At 43.7% G+C, this 24585-nt stretch overlaps 1 protein-coding gene across 12 annotated transcripts in view; it reads left to right on the forward strand.

Moving 5' to 3' along the window:
* The window catches only part of WNK2 (WNK lysine deficient protein kinase 2), a 116784-nt gene extending 92465 nt beyond the window's left edge, over window positions 1–24319 (forward strand). For 8 of the 12 annotated variants that reach the window (XM_085302398.1, XM_085302390.1, XM_085302392.1 and 5 more), the window contains 8 exons: window positions 13–695; window positions 1804–2018; window positions 4234–4446; window positions 5347–5445; window positions 10113–10157; window positions 11662–11915; window positions 17503–17608; window positions 23102–23216. In XM_085302398.1, the coding sequence (XP_085158524.1) occupies window positions 13–695; window positions 1804–2018; window positions 4234–4446; window positions 5347–5445; window positions 10113–10157; window positions 11662–11915; window positions 17503–17608; window positions 23102–23130 (1644 nt within the window). In that variant the 3' untranslated portion in view covers window positions 23131–23216. Of the gene's footprint in view, window positions 1–12; window positions 696–1803; window positions 2019–4233; window positions 4447–5346; window positions 5446–10112; window positions 10158–11661; window positions 11916–17502; window positions 17609–23101 lie in introns of those variants that run through there. The other 4 variants (XM_085302391.1, XM_085302394.1, XM_085302393.1 and 1 more) reach the window with 4 other exon arrangements.
* The last annotated feature ends 266 nt before the right edge of the window (window positions 24320–24585 follow it).

Consider the following 24585-nt stretch of genomic DNA (forward strand, 5'->3'; position numbering starts at 1 on the left):
TATTTTCTCCAGGTTGCATCTACATCATCAAGCGTAGCTAAGCAGATGGAAACTTCTAAAAGGAATGAGAAGGCAAAGACTACAACTTCATCTGCACACACAGACAATTTAAGGCAGATATCTACAGCAGATGGGATGATAAATAACCTTCAAAGGGATGACTCTCTAGACTCTGGTTCCTATGGAAAACAGGCTGAAACTCACACTAGCAGTACACCAGCCAAAACTATTGGCAGGTTTTCAGTAATCAGCACACAAGATGAATTAACTTTAGCATCACCACACTGCTTAAGGTTCTCTGCACCCCCAGACGTCTATTTGGACGAGCTGCCTTCCAGTCCTGACCTGAAGACAGCTGTCCGACGCGTGCAGACAGCCTCCTCTGTCGATGTCCTCTGCGACCAGGGTTCAAGCGATTCTGCTGATGAGTCTTTCCGCAGGCAGCCTGTTGCTGCTCAGCCATCCCCGCCAAGCGGTAGTGCGGCCACTGACTTAATTAAAAAAGCAGCTGCTTTTCTGCAAAGATCTGGAAAACCTAGTTCACAAGGCCTTGATTCACCTAATGGTCAGGGAACGAAAATTCCTACCATCAACATAACATCTTTCCACTCGCAGTCGTCGTACATGAGCAGTGACAATGATTCAGAATTTGAAGACGCAGATATGAAGAAAGAATTGCAGAATCTGAGAGAAAAGTATGTTGGATTTGTAGATAGTGCTAGGATAGCTTGTGTTAAGATACCTACGCAGCATTTCCACATTTGCTAAGTGAATGCGTGGTTTAATAGCAATACTGAGTAAATAGGTGTTGGGAAAATTAAGTAGCACTAGGACCTTTCCCCAAATGTCACACTATTATTTTATGCATAATTTTATTCCTTGATTCCTTTTATAAGTAGACTCAAAAATAACTTTTTTTTTTATATAACCAATTTAGTTGCACTCTCATATTTAGTTTCCTTATTGAAAAGTATGTTGATTGGGTAGCAAGCCTTAACACTTACTATATGTTCACATATAGTATTAGGTTCCAATCTGGATGCTATTTAAGTCTGCATAAAAATAATCTGGATGTTTACATGTGCATAGACAGCTGTACTAGTGTCCTTTCTTGTCCTTCTCTGCAAGAGTGCTTTAGCCTGTCAGAACTACAGACCCATCTCTATTCCTGGAGTCACTTTTAAAGAAGATGCCTGCTTTACAGATGCTAGGTTAAATGCCTCACTTCCCCTCACACCAGACCTCAGGGTGCTGCCCTGTCTCCTCTGCCCAGCCTCGGGGGTGCACTGGGTGAGCCTGACGGGAGCCTGTCGTGCTGCTGGTGCCAAGAGCTAGGTTTTTACGGATTTGAGCAGTTCCTTCTTTCCTCGCATATGATGAGTAGAAACTAGCATTAGACTGCAGTCTTACCAAAATGTCAAACTTCAATTTAGGTAATGGTTTTCCTGAGAACAGATGATGCATCTGTTTTTGCATTATTGTAGTTCTGGTTTTAAATTGACTTTATGGCACTGTTCACTCTGCATTATACATAAGGTGACGATCCATGTTCTCATGTCATTCTCTGGAAGCACTTTTGGATTTCTGCGTGTTGAACTCCTCCAAACTGATCGTTATAAATTGCTAGAGCTGTGCATGCTCTTGGGTGAGCAGTGACTTGCTGCATACCTGAAGAATGTTTTGTTTCTTTTTGTAGCTAATTATACCATAACGATGTRGTGCTCTATCAAATGCACTGCTAGTAGAGGCTTTTTGTGTTTTGTTGTTGTTGTTGTTGCTTTTGTTTTTTCTTTTTTAATTCAGGCATATGAAAGAAATTGCTGAACTTCAGACTCAGCATAAGAATGAGATAGAGGCGCTGTACCTTCGGTTAGGGAAGCCCCTTCCTCCCAACATGGGCTTTCTGCACTCAGCCCCACCAAGTGGCCGTCGCCGAAGAACCAGCAAAAATAAATTGAAAGGTGGAAAATTATTAAACCCTCTGGTTCAGCAGCTCAGGAGTGGAGCACCAAGCACAAGTAGGTACATTAGGTTGCTTTCCCTACCCCTGTTGTTTGTGTCTGTTGTGGTTCTGCTGTGTAGCTGCAAGGACTGCAGGAAAGGTACTGAATCTTTATTGTTTCTTTTCCTATAACTCAAGTTTGCATATTGTGAACTGGTTTTGAAGTGAGCTTCCTATGAGACCATCTTATTACAGCTGCCTAGTGCTGATCCACATCATCTCTGCAGCAGCTATAATGCTTGGCAGRGAAGCAGCATCCCACTTTAATTTGGAATACAGCCTGTTTACATTTTCTCATTCTTCCTCCAAATGCAATTTATTGATATTTGTATTCACTTCTTAGGTACTGAAATTCCATATTGATTGTGTGCTGTATCTTGTTGTTTATTATTCCTAGAAGGTGCCCTATAATAAGGTTGGGTTGCATTTGCTCTGTGTCCTCCCCACAAGGATGAGAGTAAAAGCAGTTCCAGAGTGGTGACGGATGCTTTGACTATCAAAAGTAATTTCAGATTTTTCAAATACTCTCCAATAGTATGACAGCCTTGAGTCATTCTCTGTTTGGAAAGTATGAAGATACAATTCATGTGGGAAACCTYGATAAACCCTAGTGCCTAGTTCTTCTGCAGGATGTAGAATAGATAGGATTTTTTTCTTCCAACTTAGTTCATTCTGTTATTTAGAAGAGTAGTAGCATTTCTAACATGAAYGCTGTATTTCAGATCTGGTAGGTCTTGTTTTCAAAGCCACTGCATTATAGAGCCACTTAAAATTTCATTGTATCAGTCTTGATTATAGACTGGGAGGTTTAAGAGGTTTTGCTTTTAAGGATTTCAGTTAAGACAGGAAGGCAGACATTGAGAGGCAAGACATTCTGTGGTACACCTTGAATCACAATAATCTTTCATATAGAAACAGAAGCAATATTCAAGCAATTAAATGAAAGCTCAGAATGCACTGGAGCAGTAAGTTTTGAATGTATAACTAACATAAGTGATAYCATTAATCACACAAATTAATTCACTAAGTGTGATTTTTATTTTTGATAATGTCATTCTGTCTTAAAAATGAAGAGGACAGCAGATTTTTCTTCTGTTTTTAGCTAAGACTTGGCTGTTTTACATGGATTTTTACCTCCTTTCCTTGTGATGAGATACTCTGGATGTCTCTAATRCTATGTCCATCTATTTTCCAGTTTGTTCTCAGGTTGTCTCTAGCCTTTTCCCTTGGGTCTGCTCACAACACTTTTATCTCTGTCTCCACTCACGGATGTGTCTTAGCTCATACCTGTGTGCTGCCTTCCTTCCTGAACAGATCAAGCTTGTCCCTGCATAGTGTCCTGCCTCTCTGCTGTGTTTCCATCGTCACCTCCAGTTAGAGAACAGCAATCCGCTCAGTCAGAATGCTTCACTGGTGCATGCTTTTCTTCATACGTTTTCATTGTGTTGTTTCTCAGTTTTTTAAAGCTTTGTGTAAAGTTCACGTAATCTCTGAGAGCCTGTCTTCGTGCCTGAGTCTCACATGTCCTTGACTACTTAGTTCTTGCAGGTCTGGCTTTTCTAGGTCCTTTCTTGAGGGGTCAAGGACAGACAATCTCTGATATGGTAACTGATATACACTAATGGTCATTCACATTGCTAGTTAATTTTTGCTGATAATCATCAGTATTCCAAATAAATCCCCAAATTATTTTGGTGTTAAAACATGTTTTTTTCTGAGACATAGATATATCAATACAGATATTTATAGATAGATATGTATACATCTATATAAAACTATATAGCTAGTACAGATGAAAAATTTCTTCTTGTCTTTGCAACAACTTTTTATTTGCTTCCATTCACATTACACATCTGAGTGCAAACCTACTTGTTCTGCTCAGCCATTCTGTACCTTCATTCTTCTAGTAAGGCAGTTCTGCAAATCTCACTCATTTTAAACAGCGTTCCTTCTCAGTTCCCAACTCAGTCTTCCTGAAAAAAAGCACAAAAAAAAGTAAAAATAATAATAACAACAATAATAATTACTCCAAAAACTTCTTGGAGAGTCTGAATCAATGATAGTATGTGTACATTATTTTCTGATTAGGTTACCCTTAAAGTCTATGCTTTTACTTGAATTTTAAACTGCTTTTCCTCTTGGTGGAAAATTAATGATTAAGCATTGATTTTTTTTCAACAATTTCTTAGCATTTGCTGTTGCATGCATGTTTTTTGTKTTTGTTCTTTCAGGTAATCTGTCAGATGCTAAAGACTCTCCCCACAGAGAAACAACTAAAACTCAATCTGGATCTCCTGAAACAGCAGCAGTAACTTCTGCATCGGCCACRCTTGCAAAGTCGGTTCAGACACAGCAGCCATGCTCTGTCAAAGCCTCTCTGTCTTCTGACATCTGCTCCGGCTTAGGCCCCGAAGGAGGCGACATGAATACGAGCTCTGGCCAAGGTGATTTTTTCATACCAACTGTTCAGCATGTCTTCCAGCACATACTAAAATTAGTTTGCTTCCCTTATGCTTAAACTTTTAGGAGTGGATTTCACTTCTAGCAATATAAAAACAGCCTTTGGCAGCCCAAAGTACTGGCTTGTCTTTAAAAATATCATTGCAGTATTGTCAGAAGAACAAAATAAAGWGTCTTACAAAATGTTAAGATTTAACACTTGCAAAGGCATACTAGTTTTTAGAAAGGAAATACATTTTATTTTCCCAGCAGTGACTTTGCACTGACATCTTTTCTGGAGTCTGCCTTCTGGATTTGGGGCGGAGGTGGGGATGGGGAAGGGAAGATGTAGAAGGACAGGAGACTATTTCCTTTGGTTCATTTTTGTTTCTTCTTAGCCCCTTGATACTAGTAGGCCCAGAGTTCCTCATTCTAAAGTATCAAGCCTTTTGGGGTTTGGAAAATTGCTGAGGACCAAGTTATGCTTGCATTATCTAAGGGGTTAAGGTCATGCATGACCTTGGTATCCCAGGTGAACRCCTGTAGAGTGGTAGATGGGCTGCGTGCCCCAGGCCTGACCTATGATACTTCTGTGCAGTGCACATGTCCGCAGGCTTTGACTGATCTTGTTGCCACATGTATTGGAAGTTATAATGATGATTAAAATACCTTCCTCTCATTGCACATCCTGCCAAACTAGTCTGCAAAATATCTATCTGTCCTCTTCTGCTGTTATTGCATCCTTTGTCTATGGTCAATTAACTTACTCCTCTTTGGCAAAGTTAAAATGGAGATGTGGATGTTTAACTAACAAAGCTGATTTGACTGATGGTATAGGACGTCTGATCACAGCTACCTGTACTTTATAAGTGTCTTTGTTTTCTTCCCTTTATATTCATTTGCAGGCTGGACGGTTTTCCACCAAACGTCTGAGAGAGTGACCTATAAATCTAGTAGCAAACCTCGTACCAGATTCCTCAGTGGACCTGTGTCTTTGTCCATCTGTTTGTATTTGTTCTTTTGTATTTTATCACAGTCCATCTTTCTTTTACCACTTTTTCCAAGTTCATGTTTTATATCTCTAATATGTTTGGCAGGATGCCCCTTTTTCTGAACCATCTTTTCTTTCTTTTTACATTTCTTTCTTTTAAGTAATCATCATGAACACACTTTATTTATATTAATTTCTCATATGAAAGCTTTTTTGCACTGCTTTTGGCTCATGCTGGGCACCAAAAGCATGTGTGGAAGATCTCATCATTTATGATATAGCCTTATGGTAAATTTTACCCTGGACTTATCAAAGCTTTTGTACTTTGTGATTTATGTTGAAGTAATTTTTTAATTTGCAATGTGGCAAATATACATGTCTGCTGTCCCGGTTCCAGCGACAACAAAAAGAAATCCATCCTTCTGTAGACGAATGGTCTCTTTCACACATGTTTGGACTATGAAGACATGCATGTAGCAAGCTGATACAATACTAGAAGGTCACTGAAGGGTATAACTTCCATACAAGGGCTGTATTAACACAATATACAGTACTGTTTATATCCACTCTTTTCTTTAATTTTTTTTCTTGCTCTTTGCATGTGGAAATGCTGAGACGATAGTGCTCCAGCTGGTTCTTTCAAAATCTATTTTCTAGGTGGGCTTTTCCCCATTTGTGTATTTTAATTAGCTTAAGTGAGCTCCTCTTAATGCGCTTGTAAGTAGTGGGAAGATTTGGTTACTCCAAAGAAGAGTTGCCATCAGCTTTTTTGTGTAAATTGATCTGGCTGAAGTACTACGCTCAGTTTATTTTCTTATGACCTTATGTGACCTCAGAGATGAAGTCAATTAGCAGTTCATCAAAGCATAAAGAAGTAAAAAGTGATATCAGATTTTTATATGATACTTCAAAATGGATTGCTAGGATCCAACGTTTTTTATTTTAAATAATTGTGCACCTGCTATTTGTATCTTATTTCTATGATTTTGAAAGTAATTGGCAATTCACCCAAACTATATAAAGCTATTTAATTAAAAAGTGCAGACTTTTTTTCTAATCCTATTTGCTGCTTTTTAGGCAAACAGATTTTGCTCGTACAATAAAGATATGTTGTGCTGAACAGGTACTATAGGCCACTTACATATAACATTAGTGAGACTAATGTTCTTGAGGAAATGTTTGATTAATTAAATGTTCATTTGCATTAATATCAGATCTCCCATTGGAGTTGTACATTGCTCATCTTTATCCAAGTGGTACAGATCAAAGGCACAAGACCACTCAAATATATTCCTTCTATTTTATCAATAAATAATATTAAAAAGGGTAATTTTGTTTTAAGGTCCCCCAAAACCCAGGCACCCAGATCCATTAAAGCTGTTTTTTACTGCTCAGCATACTAAACTTACGCAATTTTTAACAGCCATTGAAGTCTTGAGACAATTTTGCAGTCAGGAAATTTTCTAGGAACRTGAGAGGAATTCTGCATGCACAGACTTTTCCATTTTGTATTATAATGGACACAGTAGTTGCTTCTTCTGCACGTGTGATTCCCAGAAGTGGTTTCGTTTATCTTTCACAAAGTCACTATTCAGTAGGGTGTAACAGGGAGATGAGAGTTACCAAAAAAAATAATAAAAAGAGGTTTAGGTGCAAGGATTTTGTGAATGAAACGGCGGGATGAGGTTTCCCGATGCCCGAATGCCTCGGCAGCACTGCCTGGCGCCCGCTCCCGGGCTCCTCGTAGGCTCTCCCGTCCGCTGCGCTTGGGCAAGGCGCTTGGAGCCGAGGCTCGCCCGGCCGGCTCGGGAGCGGGGCGAGCGCGCGGACGGAGCTGGGGCCCTGCCGCGGGCTTCCCGAGGCGGGCAGCTCTCCGGCGAGTCTCGGCGGCTCGGGCGCGGGTCCCTTCGGGGAGCTGTTGGGGAGAGCGGGGCTCGGAGGCGCTCCGGACCCGCGCGGTCGCTTCGGGACGCACAGCGCTCTGCGGGGCTGGGAATCCCAGCGAGGCGTCTTGGGTCTTGGCAGACAAGCCAGCGCCCTCCTCTTTCAGAAAAGARGAATTAAAGTCGGATGTTTTAAGGACAGATTTTTCTATATCCTTCCTAGTTTACGAGACCCATCAAAGTTTCACAGTGTTCCCCCAGAACAGCGGTGGACAATCCGGTGCTGATTCTTCCTTTGCGTTTTTCATGGAATAAGTGGTTTTGAAGGGATCTCGTGTCATTTTAGCCCGAGCTCCTTGCGCTCATTAAGCTGCAAGGGCACATCCTTTGGCACTAGCTGCAGATTTTCAGAAATTTTCAGAAGCTCTATTTGGCTTGGACTTGTAATCTGATGTCAAGCTGTTTTTGTCAGTTCTGAAGTAATTAATTTAGTATATGTGAATACGCAATTATGGAAATGGTCTAGCAATTTATTGCAATTTCAGTTTTATTTTAGGCTTCAAGCTTTTTGGCAGCTGTTAGCGTGCAAATATGGGACAATGGATTTTTTTTTGTCCTGTAAAATATAATAGCTGCATAATTTGTCAGACATGAAATATGGAATCAGAGGTAAAACGTTCTGCTTAACTATTACAGTCTTAAATTTCAAATCTTAATTACTTATAGTCCATCTCCCTAACCTTTCAGCTATTAAACAGCTTTATTTTAGAAGTAATACAGTTAATGTGGTGATTTGGTTTGCCTTCATGGTAAAGCACATTTTTAAATTGAAATTGAATTAAAAAAAAAAAAATCTTAGCTAATGATTGTCAGTCTCCACTTCAGGCAATATAGCCATGTAGATAATGTTTSTCATTTCCTGAGCAAAATGCTGGAGTGATATAGTTTGGAAGAAATAGCTCCCTTCTTAGCCACTGACCCTTCCATAATATTTTTATTGAAGTAGGCTCCCTTGGTGTGGCTGCTTTGCGAACGTGACCAGGGTTCCCGTTCTCTGGCTCCCTAGGCTGGATTTGGCACCTAAGGTGCAKATAAGCTTGTGACTTGGTTTTCAGGAAGAGAAGCAGTTGGTGRTTAAACTTTTTTACATGCCTTTGAGGATGTGCAGCAGTCAGCTGCCTGCTTTTATTTTTTGTAGGCAGTTGCTTTGCATGTGCATACATGTGGTGCTAAAATTACCTGTTGCTGTATGCAGACTGCTGCAGGTCAGTTAAGAAAATGGCATTCTGGTATTACTGCCCTGATGTAGCTATAATGGGAGTTGCTAGCTTGCTTTAGGTAATAGGCAAAGAAAGATATGTCTGAGGAGGAAAAAAAAGCGAGAAAACTAGTTAAAAAACACAACACAAATTGTTCACTTGTAATTGTGACTTGTATTTGTCATATTGTAGGCTTTGAGTTGACTAAACTTTTGGTCGTACTTGCGTAAGACATTACCGTAGCCATGTCCTTTTGATTTTCACAGAATAGACAACTTCATTAAAATATTTATGAAATAATAAGAACAATCTTTCAAAGCAATGTTTATGTTCCTCCATATGCCACCCGTATCAAAACACAAATATTTTTCTCCCTTCCGCCCCCCCCTTCCCTCTATTTTCTTCAGTCTCTGAGTGATGTCTCCTTTCTGCTTTGAAGACTCATTCAGAGCCTCTGTCAATGTGGACCTGAAATCTCTGGATCTAAAGCTGCGTTTCTGGCACAGTAGCATAGTATATTAACACCAGTTTACCATACAGGAAATACATACATTTTCTTTTTTTTTCTTTTTTTCTTTTTTCTTTTTTTTTCTTTTTTTTTTCTTTTTTTTCTTTTTTTGCCCAGCCCTCCTCTGATTTTGCTCATGTGTTCAAGTGCTTCTTCACAATAAACTTGCCATGCCCCATGCCAGATATTCATCTCTTCCCATACCATAATGATACTCTTCTTCCCCAAGTCCAAAATACCTTTCAGGAAATTTGGCACTGAAATAGCAAATGGTGCTCATGTCTGGCAAGATCTGACAGTCAAGTAGGGCTCTCTGTACACTGCTGGCACTGTAGATACTGTCTGTCCAACTGAATATGCAAATGAATGATGAGAGATGTAATAAGATAATGAAAAAACACATAGTTTGATTAAATGAAAACTCAGCTCCTCTGCTGGATTATCTTTCTGCACTTGGACAAGATATAAGGGAAACTCATTCACGGTTGCTGTTAATTTAAGTTCAGAATCTCACATTTAGACACAAATCCTACTAATAAAATATTTGAAAAAAATTGGCCTCAGACCTGCAGAACAATGTATCTTTTTGGACTTGTAAAACAGAACTTTGGGGGTTGTTTTACAGTTTGTCTTTGCAGCCAGACTAGCTTACTTGTTCCTGAAAGCATTTTTGGCCTCCTATCACAAACTGAATTGACATCATTTCCTGCATAAATAGAGTAGGAATCAAAATCTCCTATTAGGAAGCCAAGGCAATTTGGGGAAAAAAAAAATGCACCTTCAAGTCATGGGACCTTGCTTTTGGCATGCTATTGTACTTTTTAAAGCTTCTGAATGGCTGCACATTAATAAAGGTTTGAGCTGTCCAGTTATTTAGACTTCCTTTTTCTCACCTGAACTGCTGACTTTGTCTGTCCTTTCTTGCACAATAACTATTTTTGATTGCTTAAAAGTACAGACGCTTGTCCATCAGATTTGTCGTGTTTAGTCTTACCTAACTCTGTGTGTCTTGTATTGTTTTACCTTGTAGGGTCTACCTTGAAACGACTATGTCTAGGCAAAGATCACAGTAGTAGTAACTATCCCTTTTTTGTTTCTCAGTATTTCCTTCATGGCATGGGATGTCTTTTTGCATTTTTTTTTTTTTTTATGAGTAGAGCTGGTGCACTTGCACAGATATGAAATTAGACCATATAAATCATGATTCCTTCATAATAATGCATGTGCTGTGATGTTTGGGGGACTACGCATGCTGCAAGACAGTTGTGATATTCTTTGTGTGAGACTGCACGCATGCGGCGAGAAACTGGATTATGTCTAGTGTTAAATACACAGCTTAACATGACTGCARTTTTGTTGCTGGAGGAATTCATAACTTAAAGCAATCTTGCTCCTATTGAAATGCATGAAATATTAAACAGTAATTGAAGAGCCTTTTCGTCAAAGTATCTATCTTGTCAYTGGACCGTTTCCCCCCAAAAAGGAAAGGAAATGAGCAGGATTCACTAGGAGGCACATTGCAGGCTGAATGCATGATCATTTAAAGGTTATTCAGATATTTTATGTAACTCTAGGACTAACTAGTTTACTGATTTTTCGTGGCTGGAAACTGATTAACAGAAAAAAAAAGCTTGAATGTTGGTGGTGTTTGCTTATATAAATTATTGGACTACAGTTCTATGAACTTTTTGCTTGGAGAGATGGTCTATTTAAAATATTTAGATGTATCAAATATGTTTGTTAAGTAAGTTGCTTTATATTTTCTGCTGAGGTCAAATTCCTGCACCTCCGGTTGCTGCCTATTGCTAATCTTGCTGTGTCAGACTTGTAGGTACCAATGCGTAAATAGGACAGATATTTTTCTAGATGTTCTAAAAATATATGAGCATATCAAATTAAATCTCTGTCAGTGCTCTTCCTGTCTGTCTGTACCAAAAGTTCTGTATCTTTGTGTCAGAAACTAGCACACCTGCTCGTGTCCTGCTGTCCTCTGTCTTCCGCACATTCATGGGCCTGGTGTTCCTCAGTTAGACGAAGATGGCAGAGTCGACGCTCTTAACGCACAGAGCGAGACTCTAAGTTTCTGTAGCCTTTGAGGCACGATAGGCCATCCGTGCTTGCCACTGATGTGGCACTTCTTCAGCTTTTCCAGGAGGACAGCAAACTCATGCAAGTAAGATAAGTGGTAACGTTYGTTTTTAAAATGCATGTAACTTGAGTAAGTGAAATTCTAAACAAATAGCACGTACCGCCTCACGCTGTCCTGAGGCCGTCGTCTGCGGAGGCACTGCAAGTCTGATGTCGCGAGTGCCGTGGGACCGCGGTCTTGCCTGCCCTCTTCTCCATTAGTTGCACCTAGGCTGGGGGCACAGCGGCTAGCGGCTCAGGTGGTAAAACAGATGACACAAATTGATTGGACTCGGACCATTTCTTTAAGCAAAGGTGTCCCGTAGAAAGGAACGGGGGCGGGTAAAAGTCAGAAAAGCCACCATTTGAACTGCAGGATGTGAAAAAGCATTCAGGCAGCAAAATGGTGAGAAGCAGTTGCTCTTGTCAGCTTTGTGTGTGTGATTTTTCAGGATCCTCTACGAACAGTCTTGTACCGTGCCCGGAGCCCCCCCCGCAATCCACTCTGCATGTCCAGGCCAACAACAGTAACAACAAGAAAGGCACCTTCACCGATGACCTTCACAAGCTGGTTGATCAGTGGACGAGCAAAACTGTTGGAGCTGCACAGACAAAACCCTCTTTAAACCAACTGAAGCAGAACCAAAAAAGGCAAGACATGGAGCCAAAGGCTAATCCCATGCAAACCCAGAATGAGACATGTGGAGTAAGTGGCACTCCTTGAAGGACATACATTTTGCTATGTGTCTGAAAGCCATTGCAGAACTCAGATTTGGAGGAGGACATAAAGTTGCTTCAGATAGATGTTTCGTATAAATCTCCATCTCTTTCCATTAAGTACTAAAACAGAATAAAAAATTTTGATCTTTTGAAATTAATCTTGACAGATACATGGGCTGAAATATATATATGTAAAATATATATATTTTTAAATTGCGAAGTGCTCATTAACAGTAATATACAGCAATACACATACTAGTAACCATACTTTGTTTGACTTTTAAGTTTTTATTCTTGCTAAAGTTGTCTTCATTTTGATGTTTAATCTTCATCAGGCAGAGCGATGGCAGGGCTAGTGGCTTTGTTGGAGCAATGGTGGCAGCACGCTGCTGTTCTGGCAGAAGCTTCAAAGCGAGCTAGGGGAAAGCTGGATGCTTCGGTCTTGCTTGTTGCACTGGGCTGTGCAGTGCTAATACCGTGCACCTTTAAGACTGTCTGCCTCATGAAAACACCCACGTCAGAAAGGCGGTGAAAATTAACTGAAACAAAGTGGAAATTAGAAATGCCTCCGTTAACTCCCTTTATTTTCAATGGGTGGCATGCATTTGTGTCTGCATTTGAGCTTGTCTTAGTGGCTGAGTGACAATATGGGGACAGGCACAAAAACGAGTGAAGATACGTCCCAAATTTCAGTTTGCGATTCTCTCCTGCCCTGCAGATTCCCAGATGGAGTCACATTCTGTGACTAATTCATTTTTGCAAAGGATGGAAATTGAGCCAAAGTAGAGGAAAATAAGTGAACTTCAAAAGCAAAGCTAGTGAAGATAAAATTAATAAGGGACTGTTTGGTACTCYCTTAAAAACAGAGATAAYTGGACCTGGATTGGGGGGGGGGAGAAGGAAAAAAACACACACTTCGCCTTTTTTTAGTGTGTTGAAAGGAAAAAAACTGCATCCAGYGGTGGTAGTTCTGCTGCTGATCATGAGGTGAGACCTGCTGAAGCAGGTACTACACTAACGTATCTGCTCTGGTGTCTGCATTAGATAGCTGGCTTCCCAGGGAAAAGCATTTGCGATTCAATTAGGCAATTTTATATCAACTCTTAGTGGCCATAAATTAAGAAAAATTGGGAGTAAATAGTCCCTCTGTGTAGTGGTGGTTTAAATAGTATAAACATGTTCTGCAGAAATAGGGACATCTACTTAAGAAACTATTAGTTCTCACAGAGTGACTTGAAGAAGGYGCTAGTAAATGCAGATCAGGCAGATTTCCAGAGGTGCTGGAGAGAGCAATGGTGAGGGCACAGATTTTGTTCCTTTCAAGTCACTTTGTATCTTTTCTTGTGTGTTTTTTGCAGCTGGATTTCTCTCCAAGACTCCTGCAGTAGTTGGAGGTGCTTGGTGGGCATGTACTGCCTACTTAGCACTCTGGAAGAACGTGAGGTCGTTTTGTCTAAACTGGCTTGTAGCATCAATTCAGGGATCAGTTTTACTTTCTGTTGTTGTGGTTTCTTTGGTGTATGGTGTTTCAAGGCCCGCGGAGAAGGCCGAATGTTACTGTGAGAACAGGAGTGTCCTTGTGTTAATATACTGATTTTGAGAGGCTTTGTTTTCTTTCTAAAATACAGCTGTTGTCCTAAGGAATCAACGAGGCTGAGGCATCACAGAGGTTATTTACAAAGAGCTTAGAAGGGCTGGGTTTCCCCGCTCCTCAGCTGACACCACGACGTGGTGCTCGGCCACGCTGCCTGCTCGGGCAGAGACTCCCCGGCTCCAGTTCACCCACGGCAGTTTTGTGCAGAAGGTCTCGTGGGCGCACGTGGGCTTGCAGGAGTGGAGTAACGGTGGATGGTGAGTCCTCCTAGCCCACTTCGCGTTGGGATGGGTGGCTGCAAAGCTGGCGCAGYGTTTGCCACGGACCAGTTCAGAGCTGTGGCTGCAGGTGAGAAAGCTGTGCRAAAGGAGACTTGAAGTAGCCCAGTAACACTCGGTCTTGGAGAAAKGAGTTTATATGGGAAAAATGGTATTGAAAGACCATCAAATCACTTAAACGGTGGAAAAAATAGCTTTCCAGTAGGGAGCTTTTGTAGGGAGCTTTTTTTGGACAGTGCAGATGATTAAACTTTGGGACAAACTGTCCTTGGTAACTTTGCTTCCTAGGCTGCCTCTGTAGGTTATCGGAAGAAAAGATGTTTCTGAACGGCAGGAGGGTTCGTGGGAATCGTCCCACGATGCTCTGCTGATCGCAGACTGCGCGGGGTGCTTCCGTGTGCCGTGGAGGTGGGGTAGGTGACGAGGGGCCGCCCGGGTGCTAGCCAAGCTACGAGCAGGAGGCAGCAAACCAAATGGCCACTCGCTACTCCAAGTTGGTTATTTTTGTTTTCTGTTTTTTATTTCCTACCTCTAGGCCCACATAAAATTGCAGCAAATGCTTATTGATAGGGTGGAGTTATGTGGTCTAATTATGTTTTTTATATCTGTTTTATTTGCTCTTACTGATCAGCCACTGCTATCAATGTGCAGGGTAGCTGTGCGACTTGTTTCAAGGCTTCTCTTTCACTCCAGAATATAGAGAACTAACTTTCCTGAGTTTACGTTTTTTTCTGAGACACTTCTGCTGCCATCAGCGACCTGTTTGCGGCGTGAATACAATGTGTATTTCTGGTGACTTTGGGGGGAGGGGAGCAGCTGCTCTGAGGGGGGGAAGAGAAAGGGGTTACGTGCTTAATAAGCTGCCTAAAAAGTTACAGTGATTTTATTTTCTTCCTATTTATCACCAAAGGTATAGGAAGCAATATAATTGGGATGCTGGGGAAGAGTTTTTAAACTCTGCTTTGTTTTTGTGGAAATGAGAATTCCTTCAGGAAAAAAGAAATTATATTGCCTCTCAGTTTGGCTGCAATTATGATTGATAGATGTTAGGGGTTTGTGGGGGAACCTTTAGGCTTCCAGTTACATTACAGGAGTGCTGAAATGTTCCTTTTTGACAATTCTCATTTAAACTTGGAAATAGGAATTAATCCTGATCATTGGTAGTTTGAAATGTAAGGGGAGATATTAGGAAGAATTGAACCAAACTTCTCAAAGATAGTAATTTCTCTCATGTTCATCCATGCAGAAAACATGATGAAACCCTTTCTTAGAGGTAATTATGGGTGCCACCAGCAAAGGCGTGTGTCTAGGAAGGTGAGCTGCCTTGTGTGCAAGTGCTCTGGCCATTCTGTAGTTGAAGGTACCATCTGGAGAKGTCTGGGAGTCAAGGGTGTACCAGCGAGGCGCTTTCTCACCKTCGTATTGCTGTATGGCCCCACGGCCTTTGAAGAAAAAAGTATTGCCAAACAGGAAAGCTGTGAACATGTTTTGAGTCTATGATGCGATGATTTCTGTAAAACACGCTGGTTTGTGTCGTGGCTTTGGCACGGTTGGYAAGAGCTGCATTTGTGCACCTCGATTCTGGCACGGTGGCTGCCTGGGGAGCAGCTTCCTAGGGGAGCCGGGGCCGGAGGACTACCAACGCCTGCGGGAGCGCGCACGCACGTCTCCAGTAGCACCCAACAGCGTCGTGGGTTTAGTAAACTGAAAATGGGTGATMGGGAAACGAGAGACAAATTAGCATTATCCTGATACCCCGTATAAGTAACGCGTAGCTACTAGCTGTACGCTTTCGGAGCGCCGCAGGACTCTGACGTTGCACCACTTGCTCTCCATTCCCAAGGTGGTTCGTTTCATTCCTAGCTGCGCATAGGTAGCCTTGAACACAGCTGCTTCTTCAGTGAGTGGGTTGTTGAGAATGGAGAGGTAGAAAAATGCAGATCGTGTAGGTTTCTCAGCATTTTAAAATAACTGACAGTGATTTTTTTCCCCAAATTATAATTTTTATACAGAACTACTTGCTAAAATGTCACTTTATGATTTTAAACGCTGCTATAATTTATTGCTTGTATAGGAAGTGATGTATTTCAATTTGCAAGGCATCCACAATAACCACTTAAAGTTGTCTAGGCTGGTGAAATCATCATTTTGAGGATGTTAGAATATGAGTGTAGTAACAACTTTAAAGGTAATTGTCCTATGAATATGTTCTCAGTTCCTCTGCYTATTGTCTTTTTTTGTTTCTGTTGTTAGTTTGGGTGAGTTTTTATGCATTAATAATTTTATGTTCATTCCATCAGAGTAGATATTTTTGATGGTCATCATAAGCTTCAAGTTTCAGATTAGAACTAGAGACAGTGAAGCAAAGATAGATATTGGATATTTCTGTATTTTCCTAGAATTTTCTTGGGAGCAAAGGATCGTACCGCAAAGCAATAAATCCTAGAACGGTACTGCCATTTTTATTTTTAACTGAGAACAGAGACCATAATCAGAACCTTAGAGTAAGCATTCCAACACCCTTACACATATATTCATGCTTCCACTTAAATTTCACATTCATACCAATTTAATAAATGTGAAATACCAATTTCATGTGAGAGTCCCAGACTGAAAGAATACTTTTTCTCCTGTCATGAATAGGTGCTGGCTTTGTGGAATCCCTGCAGGAATTTGGAGACTGTGTGAGATTAAAAATGCAATAAAACCTGTTAGCTCCATCCACAGAGAGACCAGGCAGCATTTTGCATAACTATTGCTATGATGCTGAGTATGATTAAGCTTATAATTCTGGAAGCCTGTCCATCCTCTTGTGTTTCTCTGAGCCCAGCATGCAAAATCTGAATAACTGAAATGAATGCTAGGAGAATCTCAGAAAAATTGCTGAAATTGATTTCAGCAGCCCCTTCAGCAGGATTAAGCATAGTTGTGCTGTTGCTGGTATCTAGACTTACCTAAACCTGATCTTAATGATGAGTAGGGCTGAATATTCAACCTTGGCAGAAAAAACCTCTCCCAGTTCTTCTCTCCCTCTCCTGGTTCTTTGCTCAGCGAGGCTGCACCACCTAACACAAACAAATATGCAAAAATATGCCCTAGAAATTTAACAACTTGCTTATTTTAAAACTTCTCCCCTTTTCTGCGCRTAGAGTAGTAAGAAGTACAGTACAAAACGTGATTTTTTTTAAGTCTGCGTTTGGCTTCATTTATTTTTTAAGCGAAAGTTCCAGCACTAACGAGGAGTACTTGCGTACTTTGGACATTGAAAGTATTTTGTGAGGTTTTTTGTGGTGTTAAGTTCTCATGTGTTCAGGATATCTGCTGGCTCCTTGAATACTGAGGTTGTACTGAAGACCCCCCCCCCTTTCCCGCCTGCATCAACCTTTGCTGTAAATTCCCAGCTCCTGTTTTAGCCTCTAAAAAAGCCCAGACTTCGAGGATGCCTCGCGGCACCCGGTGCTTGCTCGGGCCGAGGGACCTTTGCAAACGCTCTGCGGCGGAGCAGCGCGGCCGAGCTGCGGCGGAGCCCTGGCCGCCGGAGGGAGCGCGCCTGACGCGGCGCCCGGGAAATGCCTGGTCCTGCAAGGGCTCCCCTGGCTCAGCAGCGTGACACTACGTTCGTCGGTCGGCAAAATCGACGCTTAATAGCGACGCCTTTTTTTTCTTTTCTTTTTTTTCTTTTTTTTTTTATTTTTTTGTAGGTTAATTCAGTAAGAACAGGACTGGGGAGTCAGTGCGTTGCTCCAGTGTCTTGTCCCGTGTCGGCTGCGTTAACCGCGGGAGTCTCGCCGCCCGTGCCCGTGCCAGGTACCGCTCTTTCTGGCGCAGTAGCACCTCGTGCGATGCCTCTCCGTCCGTCCCCGGCCCTGGGGAGAACCCGCCGGCCGAGGCCCGCGGCGCCGCGGCGGCAGCCCGCTGCCGAGCCGCCCGGCCCCGCCGCGGGAGCGACGTAGCCCCGGCGCGTCCCGGGGGCAGCCGTGGTTCTGCGGGTGGACGCGGCGCGCCGGGGCCGCAGCCGGTGCGGGTCCTCCGAGCACGCGCGGCCACCGCCGCGGCCAGCGACCACTGTGAGACCTTCCCGCAAAGGACGGTGCAATTGCTACGGCAATATTCGCTCACTTYTCATTGCTGAAGACACTTTATTATGTTGTGTTCTGGTGTTCTGCACTTGCAGTCCTTAAAGTTAATGCACTTGAATTGACGATTAGAAAAGTGCACTAACCCCTGCAGGAGTACAGTGCCTTGAATTTAAGCTTTTCAGTTCCAGCTGGAAAGCGATGTAAAAATATTTGGAAGGTGTACTTTATTTACAGTCTGCTTGGGAGTTCAAGTTTTCCCTTTTATTTGCAAAGATCCTGGAGGTTTACAGTTGAAGTTCTTCATTGGTTTTCTTTCACTGTAAATGCTGTTATTTTAACTCATAGATTGAACTGTCATTTCTGAGCTGTTTATAACTGTGAGGCGAGGTTTGTCTGAGACAAAGACCTAAATTTAACCGTCTGYGTAGAGGAGTAGTGAAATGCACGTTTACCGAGTGTACATGAGAACAGGTAACAGCTTCGGGCAGCGCAGCTCGTTCTCGTGTGCAGTCCCTGGTAAAGTTGTTGTAGGTGGCAACGTATTTCTGTAACAGGGAGCTAGCTGACACGTTAACACTGTTTTCTTCTAGATCTGCAGCAAATCTGATTTATGTTTTCTTTCCCTTACTGGGCTTTTATATTTTAGTTAAATTACAAAGCCATGCATGTTTCGTAAGTGAAAAGCTAACTTAAACCCTGGTTATAGGAGAATATACCTCCGGGTTATTGTAAGAGCMGTGTAAGTACAGTACTTGCATGTCTTCTGTCCTCAACTCAGCAATCTGGCTAAAAATGGTGTTTTGTCACTGAAGTGCTAGCAGTATTCACACTGAAATGGAATAAAATGTGAAGCTACTATTTGTCATCTTCATGTATGACCAATGAATGCTTCAGTTTTGGAGTCTGACCACCTTTTGTTTGAATTTTTTTTCTTTTTTTAATTTTCATTAAGTTTGCACTGTAGGTGGCATGGACACCTCTCTCCTGTTTGAAAGTTGCTTTTTGCCCATTTTACTGTGCGTAGAGTCTGCACCTGCACCTCTCGGTAACCGCTAAGACTGGTTTGCTGAGGGTAAGTTTCGTTTTGCTAGGAAGCCCTGAGGGAGCTTGTTCCCAGCACCGGTAACGAAATTTGAAGGCACGTTGCTCTGCATCTGCAATGACGTTTGATAGTGTCTGCTGAAGGGCAGAGATGCCTTGYGCTGCCAAGCTGTGAATTGTATAGTTCTATTGTACTTTGAGTATTATATCTGTCTAAATTACTTTGTACCCTTTGAATATATTATTCCATCAATTCAGTTAGAATTGAATTTTATACACAATTATGCAGAGTCTTCTGCCTGGGCAAAATACTTACTGTAGTAAGAGATTTCTGTTCTCTGTAACATGTATCTTTAATTTGTTTGAGTTTTTTAGGTTCATGTCTGTATGCTTCATGAGCAGCCATGGAAGATATGTTCTCACACCAGTTTTCCTTCAGCTTGCACTGACTCGTACAGTTTGTGTTGCTATTGCCTGTTGTATAGTCCATCCCCTGTATACTGACAGAGTCAGTGGCACTAAAAGCCCCAAGAAATTGTATAGATTGGAAAGAAGAAAAATAAAAAAAATYCTGCTTGAAAACTGTGCAAAAAACCCAGTGTTTTTCTAAAACATAGAAGCGTGTCCGTTTCTAGCTGTTCCGGGTAACTCCTCATTTGTTTTCCCGCCTTTGGTCCCTCTCCTTGTGCTCAAGGAGCAGAAGCGATGCCCCGCTGTTCCCCGGGTTCCCCTGTAACGCCGCTGCCCGCCGCCCGCAGCGCTCCAGCGGCCGCGGGGCCCCGGTCTCCGGCCTTCTGCGGTCTTGCTGGCGTTACGGTGCTGCGAAGCAGGCCGGGCTGGAAGGCTGAAGGGGCTGTTGTAAGCAGGTGGTGTCCGTAGCGCTGCCGGCGGGAGGAATTAGCGCGGGGTACGTGGGAGGGGGCGCTCGGGCTGTGCTCCCGCGCTGCGGGAGACCCTTCTGGCTTGGTCCGGGCAGAAGTTAGACGTGACGAAGGGAAGGCGCGGAAACCGGCCCTGCCGCAGCTGTGCGCTACGTGCGCGCCCTTGGCGGTCTCTTTGCTCTATGCGGCTTGCAGACCAGGAAAGGAAGGGGAGTGCTGCGGGAGGAGCCTCCGGGTCTGCGCGTCCAACCGTGCCGCTCCGCTCTGGGTGCTGCACGCGTTGCACGGCTTAGTGTCCGTGCTGCGACCGCGTAGAAATCCTCAGCGCCCTGTTCCCGCGCCGAGGGCCCGCTGCCCTGCCCGGCAGCGCGGCRTGCGGGGAGCCCGTGCGGGAGCCGCGGCGAGCGGGGCCCTCCGAAGCCAGGTTTGACTCAGACACAGGCGTATCCACCTGCTCTCTTCGAATGAAACTCGCATTTCTAGCATCTGTGTTCCTAACTATTGCATCTTTAGCTAGTGTTAGGGCCAAAGAAAGGCTCAGAGGTTGATGTTTTCATTGCAGTATTCATCATTTTAATTCCCTGATAACCATCTTCRCTGCCAAGTCTTCTGACTACTTACTTTAAACTACATTTTCTTATCCTTGATCACGTTGAAGGCTGCTTTAACCCTCAGTAGCAATTAAACAAACAATGTGAGATGAAACAAATGGGATTTCTTGAGCAGAATTTGAGCAAAGGCGCTGGCCATATTGCTCTGCCCACATCTTTCAACAGGAAAAAAAAATTAAAAAGTTCTGAAGTCCTGTTTGTAATTAAATATCTTCCTTATGCTCCAGGCAAGGCGGGGGGGAGTCTGTGCTACAGCCCTGGCAGTGGGGCACAGCAAGGAGGCTCTGCACACGAGAAACCATTCCCCTGCCGATCCCAAAACTGAGCTGATTCTATTCCTGACTCTGAATATTCCTTTGATATGAAGGTATGAAAAGCAGGTAGGCAAGCAGGTATGAAACACCATGGATAAAATTTTCCCTTTCCTTTAAGGCCAGCCTATGTCCTGTATGTCCTATAGCTGTCCGTTATGGCAGCTATGTCTATAGCTTTGTCACCTGGACGTTCCCAGAGCAGCTCTGTAAGGAGCTGTGTGGAGCCAGGATGGATGCTTATGATTAAATTTGAGGTTTTGATGGGGATAGAGRGCCAGGGAGTTGGGATCCCCACATTTTCAAATTTAAGAATTTATAGGAATTGAATACAAATATCAAAAGAACATTTTAAGCTGCCAAGTCACGCATCCAGTACTTAGGAAATGCCTAATTAAGTTTGCCCATCTGCCCTTAATTTGGCTTCCTGGTTGCTCTATATCATGATAGAGTGTCTAAACGCATAATCGCATCCTGTTTTTCCGCGGCCTCCCTGGCTTGCTGCGCGCGCGGCCGCTGCCCGGGAGCCTGCCTGCGCGCTGCGGGGCTCGCAGGCGGCGGGGAGCGGGGCAGGGCATTGCAGGGAGAAAACTTTGAACCCTTAATGCTCTCCTGCAGCGCTCGGTCCAATCTCCCTGACGCTGACTTCGCTTCAAACCAMTGATGCCAAAACTATCCCTTGCAGTTTCTTTGTATATTCAATCTTGGTCTTCCTTCTAAAATTTTAAAGAGTAAATGCTATTATTTAACTATTACTTTACATCAGTCTGTAGAATGCTCCTTTTTCTCCCGTTCCTTCACTGTCTGCTGTGTRGCTTCTTGCATTTTTCTCTGAAATATTTGGTATTAGCTGGCATAAAAAACAAGATGACGGGTTAAGTGAGCCACTCACCTGGCTAAATATGGCAGTCTCTTCACTCCTACAAAAACAYTTGTGTTTAGCATTAAAGAGATGTGTTCCCAAATGCTAGTGTTTCCCAAAGAAAATCAAGTTTCTTAATCAAATTTCAGGTTTTGCCATTTGATATTTGTGGAGGGAAATCAGTAATATGTTCGAGTTAGTCATTAGTTTAACTTGGCTTTTTCAGTGGTTGCTTTTTCCCTTAAAGTAGTTTTTGTGGTCCCAGTGCTCTATTTTCAATTCAGAAAACATTCAGAATTTTTCYGGAAAAGTCCCGTGGACTTGGAGTTCAGTGTGTTTGTGTTAGCGCGCGTGTTCTTGTGGATAGCGTTCGAGTGGGGAAAACATCCAACCTTCTGCGCCGATTGGAAGCAGGCTTCGGAGAGTCGTAACCGGTAGTCTCCTTTTTGGAATGATTTGACCTCAATATTGCTCCCCCCAACAGTGAACAAAGGTTTCAAGTCACACTGAGCAAGACTGATGTCGCAAATGTTAACTAATATGACAAAAGCCTGCGTAGTTTTCTGGCTTGCAGCCCACTTGCTACCCCCTGGGGTCGGTTCAGATGGGTCTTTTTGAAGGAGTGGGCTTGGAGGCAGAAGTTGCAAGTGAARTAGTTCGGTAGTATTAGACTACATCTGATAACGACCTAGTAAGGTTTCTTGCAGCCTCCTGGCTCCTCGTGTGCCCTTTGCAGCCCCCGGTTTTGGGGGACGTTTGTAGAAGAGGTCGGATGAATAACTTGCTACGGGATTGAATTTATAAAGCAGCAAAAGCATAATCGCGTGCGTTTCTTGCCACGGTTATTTATTATTTACTGAATCCCTGAGTAACGTCGTGGACTTTGCGGTGTTGGGCTCTGGCTGTAGTTGCGCAGCCGGGCCAGCGCGGAGCTGAGCTGCGGCCGAGGGTCTGCGCGAGGCGTTGCAGCGCCGGCGCTGCGCCGCSTCCGCCGCACGAGCGCGGTAAACCCGCTGCGTCCTGGCCCGCGGCGCTCGGCGGCGCCGCTGCTGGGACGCGGGCTGTGTCGCCACTTCGGGCGTCAGCGGCTTCGGCTGATGTTCTCGGGCGGGCCCGCTCGCTGCCGTCCGCTCCCGCAGCCCGGCGGGGCAGGGACGAGGGAGCCCGCAGCTCCCGCGGTGAGGATCGGCGTTGCTGAAGTCTGGTGACCGAGGGGAACTCRGGCTGATTCGTGCCGATGCAGCGCCCCCGGACGGGTTCACGGCGCGTTTGGCACGTGAAAGGCAGGGGGGACGGCCGGGGGGGATTTTCCCCGTTGGAAAAGAGCAGGTCCCCGTGCTCGGCCTGCCCGTCGCCCGAGCCGCTGCGCGCAGCGGGGCAGGATCTGGTGTAACTCCTGCGGAGCTGTTCAGGAGCTTTGACACCTTCTAAAAGCTTAGAAAGTTTAAAGAGAAATAACAGGCGGGACCGAGGGCTTCGGCGCCCGGCCTCTCACGCGGCCGTTTTGTTTTGTAGATGCTGAAACCGCGAACGCCGGCGACTGACCCGTGGCCACCGCAGCCGCCGCGCCGAGCGCCAGGTCCCGCCGCAGCCGGGGAGGAGGAGGAGCGAGACGGGAAATGATCCGTCGTGCGTGAGACGCTCTGGGCCGGGCCGGGCCGCTCTACGCGGCTTTGTAACTTTCTAACCCGTTTTTTTTTTTTTTTTAATTTTATTTATAGTTGGAAATACAAAAATGTTATGCAAAAATAAAGGAAGAATATTTTGGGGGAGAAGGGGTTTTGTTGCGGCTCGTTCGCGCCCGCCGTGAGCCGGGTTCCCGCGCGCAGCCCTGGCGCCACGCGGTCGGTCCCGACTTCAGCGGTGCTCTCAGAGATGAGCTCGGCACGCGCGTTCGGACTGCGGTGGAGACAAATGCCCATTCCATTTAAATTTCTCAGAACGGTTCTTTTGTAAAGATAACACTCTGTTTTAGATCTGGTTAAGTCAAGTCAAGCAACCCACAGAGACTTCGCTGCAGAGCAAGTTCGTTCTTGTCCCTTCCATTTTTCCCCTCTTTTTTTCTTACAGGCTGGACACATTTTCTTGCCAGAGTTAAATGCAGTTCTCAAGTCACTTCTAATTTTAAATGTAAGGCTAAAATCCTTCTACAGGCAAGCCAGTAATTGGAGCAATTTTTAAAAGACTTTAAAGTGCCTTCAACAAGCTAAAATTATGTAGTGGGAGATTTCTTTTTCTTGATTCCCTGAAGATAGGTTTCAGCTGTCTCTTGGGTTGAGGTGATGTACAAAGTAGTTTGTAGCAATAATCTTATGAGTAATCATTCATTATGAAGTTATACTCAAAGTTCTTAATTTCTTTTTTTTAATTATTATTATTATTTTTAGAAAGGTGGGTTTCTTAGCACTTTTCCTGAGGACAAGGAAAGAGTGCTGGCCTTGCTGTTATATTTTGGCCCTAAACTCTTCCAGCCTTCTGCTGCTATGCGCCCAAAGACTTCATTTGCGCCCCCCTTAGGCAGTTTCAGACTATGATGTTCTGACCTTTTCGCTCTCTGTTTTTGATACCGGAGAAATATGAATTTATATCTCCCCATAAGCCTTTCAATATCATTGTCTTTTTCCTTTCCCGCATCCGGAGCCTGGCATGTTGTTTCATTGTTATCTGCTATGTCTGTCTCTTCTAAATCTCAGCTCTAAATAATAAATCTTATTTTGGTGCCATCGTTCAGTATTTCGTTACCACCTAGGCTCTTACTTCGTAGGTTATTTTGCCTCGTGAGCTGGGATGGGAATGCAGGTTGGCTTTGATGTGTGGCTGCATCTCCGAGCTAAAGAGCCACCAAAACGTCCTGTAGACTCGGAGGGGCCAAAGTGGAGGTGCGGGTTGTCTTGCCGCTCGTCTGCTGTGGCTGCCCTGTCCGAGCCCAGGGCAGGGGGAACTACCTGCTGCGTGAAGGCAGGAGCTTCTGAAGGGGTTGAAGCTGCTGCTAAATTCTT

This window comes from Rhea americana, unplaced genomic scaffold (assembly GCF_003343005.1).
Source record: "Rhea americana isolate MKP2758 unplaced genomic scaffold, rheAme1 scaffold_19, whole genome shotgun sequence".
NCBI classification, from domain to species: domain Eukaryota; kingdom Metazoa; phylum Chordata; class Aves; order Rheiformes; family Rheidae; genus Rhea; species Rhea americana.